A 13,758-nucleotide genomic window follows, 5' to 3' on the forward strand; every position below is an offset into this window, starting at 1 on the left:
GACATTAGATATGTCTGAAAACTCACCTAATACTGGAAGTTAGTTTTATAAAAGACATGCATGTTTTTAAAAGCATGACAGGATTTAGCCTTCCACAACTAAATACATTTCAGCAACCAAGAAATCATTTCATAAACTATCCTCTATGGTTACAACTTGCAGAATTATATTTAAAATATTTGGCACATCATGTACACGAGGAGAAGAAAAGCATGACTACCCAGATAACTATTATCAGCCCATTTTTCAATCTAGTATCAAAAAAAATAGGGTGCATGTAAATCATGGGGCAAAGTTTCAGATATACCTTGTAGTACCTGGAAAGCTATGTATTTGCATTCCTTAGCAGTTCTGCATGTCACAGCCCAGTTGAAGTAGTGTACAAAACCATCCACACAAAGCATTTCCTGCTCTTCACAAACTTTGAAGCTGCTTGTGAACAGAAGCTCCCTATGATTTCATCTGACAGCACTGTTATGTTCATTTATAGACTTCTGGCCTGGGGGTTTTATGATACTTAAAGTCCTAATTCTCTCCCAGAAGCTTGAGTTTTCTCTTTTTAAACATGTTGTAGTTCAATTTATTGGTTATACCAATATAATATAAACATCCCCAATGCATACCAATATGACTCATATATACAACACTAACTGACATTCCACAAAAGTGGTTAAAACAATATTATCCAGAGAAGCATTAAAACAGATGCAATATCAAATTTCATTTTGAGGCAAACTACAGTTCCTTTTCTGTCCAGTGAAACTGGATTAAAAAAGGGAAAGCTCTCATGAACAATTCTTGAAGATATGAATTAGTGGAAAAAAAAATTAGTGAAGATTTGTGTTTGTGCTGGAAGACATAGTGATCAGCCTCTAACCAACATGTCAATACCAATGCAAATAAAATGCAGAACAAAGAGTGGTGGAAGATGACAGCTAAAGCAGAGAATTTTGATTATTGAGTCCAACTTCTGTAGAATCCCTGCCTCAAATGTCATCTATGGTATTTATGGAATGTCTTGTAGAAGATCTACTCAGGTAAAAATACACCTATATCTACACAAGTAGATAGCTGAGCTACAGTAAGATTATCCCCTCCCCCTAATTTCTGTTTATAAGCCCAGCTCACTTAAATGGTCCATCTCACACAACTCTTTTCATAACAGTCTAATGACAACTTCCATTTCTAAAAGCCTATTTTCTCTCTCTTCCCTTTGCCTGTAAGATACACAGGTCTAAAAATTACCTCTCTCCATACATTTTGCCTGATAAACAATGTTTTTCTGGAGATGACAACATTCTTTATGGACCTTTACTATAGTACATGCAAAATACTTAAAGCTTTCTTCAAAGTATTTGAACTATGAAGTTATTAAGCTGCCAAGATTTAAACATAACTCGGGAGAAATGGAGGGGAAAGAGAGGTGACACGCAACAGTAACTTATGAGAAAAGCTTATTTGACCAGCTGAGGAATTGAACCCTAAAAGAGCAGGGGGGGAGGAGGAAGGCACAAAACCAAGCTAGTAGGAATATGACAAACCAGTTCAGAGCTCAGACTAATTTGTCAGCTAGGGCAGTCATGGTAAGTAATGGAGTACATATAGCTCAATAATCATGCTTTACTATCTCAGTCCTTTGTTACTTCTTTCAACTACTTAAAGATGTAGTATTAAACTTCTTCCAAGTGAACCATGTCAGCTAGCATAAGTATTTGAGCCAGTTTTCAGCAGCAGGTGAAGAAAAGCAGGGAAGTCTTTGCAGTGAAAAAGAAAAAAAATTTGATTAATAGCTATACAAGTTCACTCTTGAGAATTCTATCCAACCAAATCTACATTTATCCTTTAATTAAGGGCCTAGGCAATTTTAATTTAAACAGTGCCTGACATTTCAGAAAAAAAGTTAGATTAGTTTCCCAAGTTAACTATTTTCGAACGTTTTGACCAGGAAGCCCAAGCTTCATGTAACAAATCAAAAACCATTTGTTTTGAGGATTAGGCTACACATTAAGAGTGTATAAACTAGACACAGAAGGTCCAGTTTCCTTTTGTTTTTGATTAGCAGAAAGCTTAGATTTGTCAGAATGAGATTGACTGAAGAGCAAACAACACTTCAAACAGTACTGAAATATTGGTTATATGTTTGTAAGTGATAATTTTCTAGTTGATCTCTTCAGTTCAGAAAGAGGTCCTATGTCCCCCTGAATAAAAACAAGCAAGTTATTTCAGCTTAAGGTGTTGCTTCCCACCAGCCAAGTACAAGGAAGTACATGCCCTTGGTCAATTCCACTGCAAGAAGTAACGCACATTGGCTTAACCTGGCACATTTTAACCCTGCTTTGCAAACTAAGTAATGCATGTTGCCTTAAATCACAAAGGCAGTTTTGAAATGACTGTTATAGTCTTGCTATTGAGGCAAACATATGCACATAGCTACAGCTGCTTAAGTGACTGAATTAGTGTTCGCCAGCTAACCATATTTCTATACCCGTAGAATCCTTCTGTTCTTAATTTAACAGCATTTCTAGCGCATACTTTTGTTCAGCATTGTGCTGCCACAAGGATAGCAAGGTATCTTAGGACAAAGCCAAAGAACAGGAATTTTTTTCCTGCCTCTAATAACTCTTAAGACATGCAGATAAACTAGCATTTTTACCTACCAAGTAACATAACACAAGGATGGCTTATGCAGTTCAGCAGCATAAGGACACCCTCAAACTACCTGTCATTACATATATTCTATTCCAAAATGGTTAGAAATATGGTTTTCCAGGAAAAAACTGTTTTCGCATTTTGAAGGGCTTTTATCATCAAGTGGACAAGACCTGAAATAGAATATCACTCCCCATTAGTTAGCAAGAAAAAGCCTGTTTTAAGAGTCACAGCACACATTGCCATGGACATTATCCCTCAAAGGGCATAACTCATTCAAATGAATGACACTGCTGGCCAAAAGCTCTGTAACTTGCATTCTAAGAACCTTTTGCCCACTTCTCTGTAGCTGCAGTGAGTTCCTGATAGAGCAATTTCTCCAGCTGTTGTTTTGGTCTTAGTTGAGTCAACAATCAAATATATACACTTGTCAACACACACTAAGATTTTGTTTCTGTAAATTAGTTTTTCCCCCAGTCTGTAGATGATGAGTGGTAACGTCTAGGAAGCTTTTTTGTTTGTTTGTTTGGTTCTGTCCACTGTGCAAGAACAGGAAAAGCCTGGCTGGTTTACTCATCACAGATCAGTAACAAACTGCAAGTAAAGAATCAGCCAGACTGAGAGATCACCACTCTCATTCTGATTAAGACCAAAAAGAATAATTATGCCAGAAAAAGCTCTTCAGTCCTCCTATACTAACCCACCATCACAAGAGGGGAGAAGAGGTGAGTAAAGCAGAAGTAGCAAGACTCCCATTTACATCAGCCACAAACTGCTCTCTGAAAAGGGTGGCGCTAAGCTACAGCACTCCAGTGAGTCTGTCTGATACCACGTTTCAGTTTGAATGAGTCATTTCTTAGTCCTCCAGTTAGAAATTTGCAGCACTTGCAGCGGAGAAGGTTGCCTACAGGCTTTCCAGTGAAGTAAGCTGGTTTAAGAGTGCTATCTTTCCCAGAAAGACAACCAACTACTTTGAATAGCCAACTGGGACTGAATAGGTTGAATAAATACTTCCTCAAGGTCTTACTGTAAAAATAAAATTATTTCAGCTATGAGTTTTTAAACATAACTACTTGGACCAAGCAGTCTCAAATATATATTTTACGCTTATATTTTATGTTTTCATGTCAACTGAATCTACCCACTTTTGCTCAGCTACAGGCAACCATAACACATCAGATTTGCAGGCAACAGGATAAAGTGCCCTGAAAATTACATATTTAAACATTTATTTTCTTTAAATTCCTGTCTAGAAGTTATTTTGTTATAATCATCAAGAGCCCAACTCATGATGGGGCCACACTATAGTGGAATATCAACAAGTAGTCTCTACCTACAGGCAACTTGAAATGCAGGTGTGAGAGAGAAAACAAGTACGGAACAGAACAGATAGAAGCAGAACCAGTAACATTGCAACGTTGGCACCAATTGTACTAAACAATGTTTCTGGTACCCAAAGTAGACCCAAAGCAAGGATCTACAAAACACTGGGTAACATGACCAAAAGAGAGCTAAACACTGCAAAACAGCTTCAAAACTACCTTGTAACAGGACATGCCTCCCACACATGAAGGAGATTGTAGTAGAATTATTAGCTTAGTAGCAGTTATTGAGGCTTGGCATCACAAGATAATCAGGTACTGCTCAGTTTCAGTTCAGTATGATAAATTCTTGCTAAGCTGCTTTGTTTTGACCGGTCTTAGGCTAACCAAGTTGGGTATTTTCCTTTCTTCACCCAAAGTGGGGTAAGGGGGATACAAGGGTGTGGGTGATGGCTACAGTTACAGGCTTGATATCCCACAAGAGAACAATTAAGGTAGGATTCTCAAGAGTTAGTATTGTTTGAAAGGTCTTCCAAATGTTGCCATTTACATCTAAAAGCAACTTCAAAAATTGCATCCCCTAGGAAGCCACTGCAGCTTATCTGAAGACATCTACCCTCTACCTACGTGGGCAAATTGAAAGGTCACATTTCAGAATGTTCCATAAGACCAAGACTGAAAAGATGATAAAATAAAGCAATATAGGAAACTGACAGGTATATTATAGATGGCTAAGTCTCTTAAAAATTACATGACTATTTTAAAAGGTTAAAAAATTTCAGAAAGTTCTCCATGTTGAGGAGTACAGAACCCATAGTAAAAATATTTGTGTAGAGAATGTCACTGTGGGCAACAGTACAACCCCAAGCTACCAAGAAATTGAACGGTAGATATGAAATCACTAGTCAGTTGAAGAGTACAAACCCAAGCTAATTTGGAGTCCCTCCGATTGTATGAAACAACTAGGAAAGTGCACCTTAAAATTAGTAAGGCCAACCTCTCCCCTCCACTATCCCCAGAGAGTGCTTGTGGCTCCTTTTTTAAGCTAGGACAATTACTTTTGGATATGACCTATTGTAGTTTAAGAAAACTACACTATTCATTCTTTTGTGGTATTACTTTTTCCTCTAGTGCATCTCCCCAAATGAACTCACCACAGGACCAGATCAGTGCCAGAAAAAGAGCAGAAACAAATACAGCAGCCCTAGCTTTGGCTGGTTTAAATATTATGGAGCTTGTGGTTTGACTAACCTTATGCTAGCATAAATTGGCACTTCCTCCCAAAGAAGCTATTTTGCCCAACCTTTTCTGCTTACTCTTGCACCAATTTCAGATTCCTTGTGCTAGCACAACTGTTTGCATGGTTGGACAGTGAACTTCAGTGAAGTATGGTCCATTAAAATTTTTCAAGATATATTATTTTTGCTGGATTATTAGTTTGGAACTGGGTAATTACTGATAAAGAAAACAGATATGGCTGAGCTTGTTAACCAGGAAAACTGTAAGAGCAAAGACTTGATTGATAAGATGCAAACACAGGAATAGCAGGATTACGTGAGAGAAGAGATAGAACATAACTGTGAGACACCACAAGTGAGAGTAGGAAAAGTGAAAGATTAAGCCTGTCAGCTCAAGTGGCTGCAAGGTGGTTCTGTAAATTAGCCCTAATGAGGAGCTTCTCTGCTTTTCTAATAATGCCACATAAGTGAATTTTTTGGGGGGTTTTCTTTTAGAATCTAAAAGGATCATGCATGCATGCACAACTGTGTTAAGAATATTAAGGTTGCCTTGGGAACTTAAAAATATGCAAAGCAGCTGGATTAGACTAATTACTTTGTCTTGTGCATGAAGCAGTTGTTCACTAAGTCTCATAAAAAAAAAAAAGCACTCCAAAAGGTGTATGGCCATGTTTGTACTGCAAAGTATTCAAACTTACTCTTTGAAGTGAAAGCTACTATCTTCATTTCAGTTTTGTGACATTCATCACTACAGCATTCAGTTACTTCAAACAATTTTTAGAATACCCTAGTTAAGCAATCTTTCAGCACAAAACTAATTAACTTACTATAGAACAAGCCAGGCTGTAGGAGGATAAGACAGATGTTCACATAGCAAATCAGATGCAAGAAGTTACTGTCTCAACTATTCAAAGCTAACTCATTTCACTACATACCTGGATGTAGACCATCAAAACTAATGAGGTTTGTCATTACCATCCCATAGCTGAGGCAGCAATTTCTTAGACTGCTTCAGCTATTTTGCAAGGTAACATCTACTTTACCCACAATGAAAAGGGAAGAAGAGAGATCAGGGTTTTTGATAGCTATCGAAATAGCAAGCATCAAATACAAAAAGCTGAAAAACACAGAAATAGGACTAAGGAGTAAACATAAAATAATTAATTCATACTGGAGTCAATGACCCACAACAGCACTCATAATCACTTAAAAAAACAGAAGAAAAGAAGAGTGAGGTGTACCTCTTTCAAGACTTTAAAACCTCATAGTTCAACAACAACCACCACAGACTAACCTTTCTACAAGTCAGGATATCTTTAAGCAGCATGGCTACAACTCTGATTGAGCTTTCAGCTCTGACAGGATTAAACTGAAGACCAGTAAATAACAGGCAGCTTCACCTCAATCTAAAGTATCATGAACTTGCATAATTTACAGATAGCCTCTGAAACTCTGTGGCAGGAGATGTATTCAAGGAAGAGCAGAAAACAGGACTAGACAGCAGAAACTGCATGATGGGGTGAGTCAGTTGTATTAAAGTTTGTCACCATAAAAGTATAGGAGGAAAATAAACATCTATCAGTTTCTAGCCAGTGGGCACAATGGTGCAGGATACTCAAAATAAGTTAGGTTGTTAAAACAAATTTGTTTTGCCTGTTTGTGGTGCTGAACACTGTCCAGTGCTCCCTGTTGTGGTTAATGAAATTCAGTTTCAAAAATATATAGGCAAAACTGCCCAGCCTTTGTACCACTTCATTCTGCAGATGGGAGGAAACTACAGAAAGTAGCTTTGAAACCACTGTTAGCTCTATTTTCATAGCTCTTCCTGTCTTGTCCCTATCAGAAGCTTTGTACGTTCCCCTTTCAATAGTTCAGAGAAAGACACTCACATGAAACACCACTCCCATTTTATTTCTTGTAGGAACATGTACTACCTTTCATTCAATCACAATAAACATTTACAATTTGTATTTTTACTAGAGTCTGTCCACCTGCACAGAAAAGCAGTATGAAATTAATTTCTACAGCACAGAGCTTAACACCTGCCCTCCCTCCCCAAAGAACCCTTTAAGTTTTTAATACATAGCTTTTCCTCTTCTGTTTCCTCCTATAAACAAACAACAGGGCTGAACACACAGATGATTTTTAAGTAGTTTTAATTGCTTTATTATCTGCTTTTCTATAATCAATGCTTTTTAGTGTTGTTTCTTTCAGCTTCTTCGAAAGAGCCTTCTCTCTACTACCATCTACACTACACAATTAGTAAGGAGCTTTTTCAAGTCCACAGTTAACACATTTTGAGTTCACTCATAAATATCAATAATTTTAGTTTTACTTTGTCTCACTTATTTTGAAAAGCCACTATTAGAGCACACTTGCCGTAGTGATGTTCTGTGTTAATGTAAACACTAGCAACGCAGTTGACAATACAACTGATGACCAGTCCTGCCCTTCTCAGATAGTTTCCAACCAGCCTGTTGTGCTGACAACAGCTAATGCCATGAATCAACATTATAGAGTCATTATGATTAAACATGTATCAAATATGGGCCCAGAAGAAATCAACTCCTGTAACTTATGAAGATATATTGTTTGCAGTAAGTGCTGTTTTTTGTTGTTGTTGGTTTTTAAGGAAACTGATCATAAATATAAGCCAATAGTTTTTATCCGAGAGGGCATAACCTAGCTTCTAATCAATTTAGTCAGCATCTTTTCAGTGATTTACCCAACAAGCTCCTTTCAGTGTCATCTTCCTAAATGTAAATTTGTTCAGGATAGGAAACTCTTAAGAGAGAAGATAGGTAGGTCAGTACTAGGAAATATTATTTATGCCTCAAACTAAGAGGGTACACATTTACTTAACAAGCTCTCTGCTGTCCTATTAAAACATAAGAACAAGCATAAATAAGGCAGCTATTTTTGTGTATTTGTCTGAATAAAAGTTTGCAATGGGAAAAACAAGTGTGCTAACACAAGCTGATTCTGAACTAGCTGGGGAAAAAATAAAACCCTGAAAACTGACAAGAACACACAGATTTTATACCTCTGTAGAAATATAAAAGCTTTCCTAATGTGATCAAATATATCCTAATATATATAACAGGGAAAAAAGTTGCATTTACTAGTCACACTGTTTTTTCCCCCCCTCATTTCTAGGTGTAATGGTAACTGAATCCAGGAGTTTCACTGGCAGATAGAAGAGCTCCACAGCTTTCACTCCTTTGACTATTTATTATACTTGTGTTGTTCCACTTTTGTTAAAAAGATCAAGCCAGATTACAGCTGAGTGTGCAACAGCAGCATCAGGCTTACAGTGCCTCATATAAGCAGCTGAAGGAGGTTTTTGAGTTTATAATCTCTTGAATTCTTCACCCACAGAAAATGCATACTTTTTGAAGTATTCTACAAATATGTTGGAAAAAAAAACAACAAAAAAATCACTTGATTCATGCGTTGTTATTGTTTCACTCGCTTATTAGGTGGCAAGTGCCACTGAGAAGACAGGTACTGATAAATTTTTAGATCAGCTTGTAACCATCCAAGAAACAGATGGCGATTACAGATTTTAGAGGCCAAGTTGTCTGGATTTATTTATTTATTTTTTAAATTTCTACAGTATGCTCGAGAACTGCGTTGGGGAGTCATTCTCTTCTCCTAAATTTAATGATTGATGCATTAGGCGAGGTCCATTCTTTACCTCAAAGTACTTACCAAAACAAAACAAAAAACCCACACTTCTATTACTTTTCTTCTACATTCTTGGATGATATTTTGAAGGACCAAGCCTACTCCTCTACACACTCCCAGCTTTCTTAACAAACTTTTAACAGAAATAGGCTATTAACTGGGACTGAACAGACTCATTGTCAATGTAAACTCACCTGGGGCAATCAGTAATAGTAATAATCAGTAAAACCTGAACATGTATTCTTGCCTTCATTTTTTGGCAGAGAATACAAGGAGGGAAGAATTATTCCCAAAAGCATTAGACAAAAAAATTATTTGCCATCCTCTTTCCCCTGCTTCCTTCCCCCAGTTGCTGGAAATCCACCAACGGTGACAATACAGAGGTGAGAATAAGGATGTTATTTACCATGCCAGTGGTAATGGACTGCTCTGAAAATACAGTTATTGCAATTGCGTTAACTAGCTAGAAATATAGCTTTAAGTCACAAAAACTGCTGAGTTCAAATATTTGCTTCAGTAGCACAGACAGCTTATCTCTGACATACAGTATAACCTCCCCCCCCCATGATAAGATCAATTCTTAATGATGCAGATGCCTGCAAGATTCAAATACGCCAACAGTTAGTCTTTCCTACTACGGCAGTCATCACAGCACTAGAATTTCATCTAAGAAATGGGACACAATTTCTTTCCCTTTCACTTAGCAGAAAGTTTTAATCGGAAGCACATTTGAGCATACCAGGAAACTAGTTTACTGCTTTGAAAATGAGCACACATTATCATCTTAAGAAGTCTGGATACTGCTTATATGTTGTTTCCCCCTCACATACAGTCAAATATAATAATAAATTTGAAGGGTATTGCCAAGTAGGAATTTGCATTAGATGTCTCTCTACTTCTGACTAAAAAAAATTGAGACCACCAAAAAATTTCCTAACACCTTGTTACTGGGAAGCTGAGAGAGAGGTTGGTTTTTAAGAACTTTAGGTAACAGACATCTCCCTGCAGATATTTTTTCTCATTAAGAATTCACACATTTCCTATAAGCCTTATTGCAGCTTACCCTTGCTAGATTCCCCTTTCTAGGGTCATATTTCCTTCTAGGAGATGACAGCTCAAGAAAGTTACGAGAACTCTACTCTTACATGGAGTTTTGTCACATATTCAGTTTAGAATTTGAAAGTCCTCCAAAATCCAGCTATGAAGTATGGTGGTATTCTGTCCCATGCTCAAAAACTTAAAAAGTCTGGAGAAAAGTCTGCTTTTCTTTTATATCTTCACCAAGTGCTCTTCTCCATTATATGCCATATTGTGCCAAAAATATGGGAACTGCATATCAGATTTGGCTTTTCAATATATGCTTATTTCCCAGATCACTTTGTAGGATTCTGACTGTTACTTACTTGTTAGTTGATAAGCACAGCACCAGAAAGCAATCTTCAATAAGTTTTTTTCAGTTGACTACTATGCTCTAAGTTTATTGAATTACTGTCATCATGAACTATGTTTGTGCTTATTTCCTAGTCCAACATTTTATGGATTTCTGTTTATTCTGCTAAGAAAATGTAAGTATCCTTAACCCCCATTGTTAATCAATCCACGCATGTACTTTGCATTTCTCCTATGAGAAATTCTTATTTGTGATAACAGAGCCTGCTGCAATTAGACTAACTGCTCATTTTCATTTGCTGGACAAACCCTGAAGTGTCTGCACATCAGACATTACATGCCTGAAATGCCTACACATCAGGCATTGCAAACCAACAGTGTAAGCATCTTTTTTCTAAGAGAGGAGCCTGCAACACTTAAATGTTGCATTCTTGGCTAACAAGAGATATTTAGATTTTGAGGCATCAGATTGAAACAGAGCACATGAAAAATAAGTTAGAGGGATTTTGCTTCAATGGTGCCCAAAGTATTATTCATGATTACACCTTGCAGCAGGGTAAAGAAATCAAAGAACATCTGTAAAACACATAGTGCATATTCAAATTTACAACGATTTTCTTTTTATAATACAAAATTGCATTTAACTGAACCTACGTTATTACTAAGCTTTCTCTTTGACCCCCCATCAGAATTTTAGTTTACCATTTTTAGTTTTACGTGCATGAACCAATTTGCTTCTTTCTTACACTTGAATTGGAACAGCTATCTACTCCTTAGTAGCATATGAGCTTAGGAGTTACTACAGTATCGTGTTCATTACTATTTACTTTATTAGGCACAGTACCCTGTAAAGGGCACAGGCCTTCCCTCTAAAAGTTGCCATATTTCCAGAACGAACATTATGTAGCAACTAGCTGTTGCAACAGGTAGATCTATTCCTGTCAGAGAGGTTCTCTTCTCTACTTCCCCTGTCCCCCAGAGAGACCACTGATAGCTTGCTCACTGTTCAAGACCTAGCTTTACATTATCCATCAGAAGCATCTTTCCCTGTAATTATTAGGTTGCTTACTTTCACTGAAGAAACCTATTCTGCAGTTTTTATATGAAGAATGCTAGTCATTAAGCTCCTTTCTCTGTCCCACTAAAGAAGCAGCAGCAGCAGAAGCTTGTGCATTTAAGCCCAGTTCTGGCAAACAGCATATCATAGACTTCCACAGTTAGAGAATTTTTTGTTTAGTAGATAAATATCTAGTCTCTTATCAGCTCATGACACAGAATGTCACTGGTTACAACTAATCTACAGGAAACCTCGAAACAAATTCTGTGTCACAATCTTCGACTGACTTACAGGGCTACCTTAAGCAGACTCTTTAACCTCTCTAGGACTTCTTTTCTGTCACTGATACCACATTGACACCTACAGCTAAAGTATTTCCCCCTAGATCATTACTTCAGGTATTGTGTAGCCTCACACAGATCTAACAGTGATTAGACTTGATGTAGGACTTCAGGTTTTGGGCCAAAACTACTAAAATGTACACAAAGAAAAACAAACAGGATTCAGACGTGTAGGAAACAAAATGAATATTGAGTTTGATGCCAAGGACTACTTTGCCTATTTTATGAAGCTGTCAAAAAAATTGTAGTCTAAAATTGCAAGTGACAATTATTCTTAGATGCTCTTCAGAACCAACTGCAACCAACACTACTAATGTAGAAAACAACATTTGGAAGCGCAGACTTTGCACTATCAAGAGACCAGAAGCAGTTTTTGGTTTTACTGCCCTGATATCTGATTTTAGGCGATCTTTGGGCTCTACACTTTTAACCTACTATGGTAGCTATTTAAAGATGTAAAGCTGTGACTTGAGCCTCATAATGCCCCAGTCATGTGACACCTTCATTACCAGGCTCCTAATTTAACACTTACCAGCAACAGTTCGATGTTGCTGCATCTAGTTAAATTGAAGCCTTTGAAGTTATAGCAGCACATCATCTGCAGAGTGATATAGCACTCAGCAAAGGTTGCAATTCTGTTGTAATTCTGCTGTTTTACCACATCAAAAAGCAGCCCTCTTCCCCTCCCCCAAACGCACAAAACCATCAAGAGACACTTGCTTAAACAAACTGCACTGAAGAAGACAGTAAAAACTTCCGTAGTTAAGCGCTAATAATGTTTTTTTCTTTTTTTTCCCCCAACCGCAGTACATGTCTGCAAGGCTCGCGGTGCCCGCTCCCGGGTTGCTAGAGGAGCAGAGCCGAGCCGAGCTCGGCGAGCAGCACCGTGCCGTGACGGACACCACCCGCACGCGCTTCGCCGGCTGTTTAACAACCGGCACCGCCGATCAATAGGACGGCGGCTGCCGCGGGCGCTCGGGTCCGCCGCACCGCTGCCTCGCCGCAGCCGGGCGAGCCCCGGGGCCAGGCCCCCTCCGCGCCGAGCCGCGCAGCGCCGCCGCAGGGGACACAAACTTCCCGGGTCCGGCCGCCGCCGCGCCCCGGCACGCGCGGGTAACGGCCGCCATGCCCCCGCGGGGAACGGCCGCGCTGCCCGCCCCTCCCCGCCCGGTGACATTCGCCGCCGCTCAGCGCCGCGACCCCCCCGACCCCCGCGGCGGGCGGCGGCTACCGGCGAGCGGCCCCCGCGCCTCACGCAGCGCCCGGCCGCGGCGGGCGGGGGGCCGCGCTCCGCCGGCGGCGCTTACCGAGTGGTTGACCCCCCACATGAGGACGCTGAGCAGCGGGTCGCTAGCCCGGAACAACTTCACTTTTTGCGCCACGAAGTGCTTTTTCTTGGTCTTGGTTTTACTCGCCATGACGGGCACGACGTTGCTGGGGGCCGCCATGGCGCAGCCGGCGGGGCGGGGGGAGGCTGGGGGCAGAGCAGCGAGGGAGGTAGAGAAAGAAAGGGGCGAGTCAGCGCCCCAGCCGCGCGGGGAGGAGCAGGCGGGCGGGGAGGGAGGCAGGCAGGCGGCGGCGCGAGGAGGCGGCGGGCGCGCGCGCTGCCGCGGGATGCCGCGCGCATCCCGGCCTGGCCGCCTGCGCCGCGCGCTGAAACGGCCCCGCTCGCGCGCGGCGGCCCCGCCCCCCCCCGCGGGGGAGCCACCGCCTGCCCGCCACGCACCACACCGCCACGCACCGCCCCCCGAGCCGGTGCGGGAACGCGGCTGGCTTTCTGTGCGGTGGCGCCACTGCGCATGCCCCGCCGGTGGGGGCGGGGTGAGGGGCTCGCGCCTGCGCGCCCGCCGCCGCGAAGTCGGCGCCCTCACTTCGGCCGCACCGCCCTGACGGGGGTCGAGCAGCAGGGAAAGGGGCGGAGAGGGGGAAAATAGAAATAACGGGAGGATGGGAGACAGGAAGTGGGATGAGTGCGAAAGGAGAAAGAGGACACGGGGATGAGGTGGGGAAGGGCGAGGAAGGAGGGAGTGAGGGAGGGCTGGACCGTCCCTGCCCCCCGCTGAGGGGAGAGGGGG

The 13,758-nt window shown here is 40.9% G+C and overlaps 1 protein-coding gene across 2 annotated transcripts in view; it reads right to left on the reverse strand.

The window, feature by feature from the left end:
• Window positions 1–13,135, reverse strand: part of PIP4K2A (phosphatidylinositol-5-phosphate 4-kinase type 2 alpha) — a 123,330-nt gene extending 110,195 nt beyond the window's left edge. For both annotated transcript variants that reach the window (XM_067291785.1, XM_067291784.1), the window contains exon 1: window positions 12,991–13,135. In XM_067291785.1, coding sequence (XP_067147886.1) covers window positions 12,991–13,131 — 141 coding nt within the window. In that variant the 5' untranslated portion in view covers window positions 13,132–13,135. The remainder of the gene's footprint in view (window positions 1–12,990) is intronic.
• Window positions 13,136–13,758: the final 623 nt, after the last annotated feature.

Source organism: Apteryx mantelli, chromosome 2, assembly GCF_036417845.1.
Source record: "Apteryx mantelli isolate bAptMan1 chromosome 2, bAptMan1.hap1, whole genome shotgun sequence".
In the NCBI taxonomy this organism is placed as follows: Eukaryota; Metazoa; Chordata; class Aves; order Apterygiformes; family Apterygidae; genus Apteryx; species Apteryx mantelli.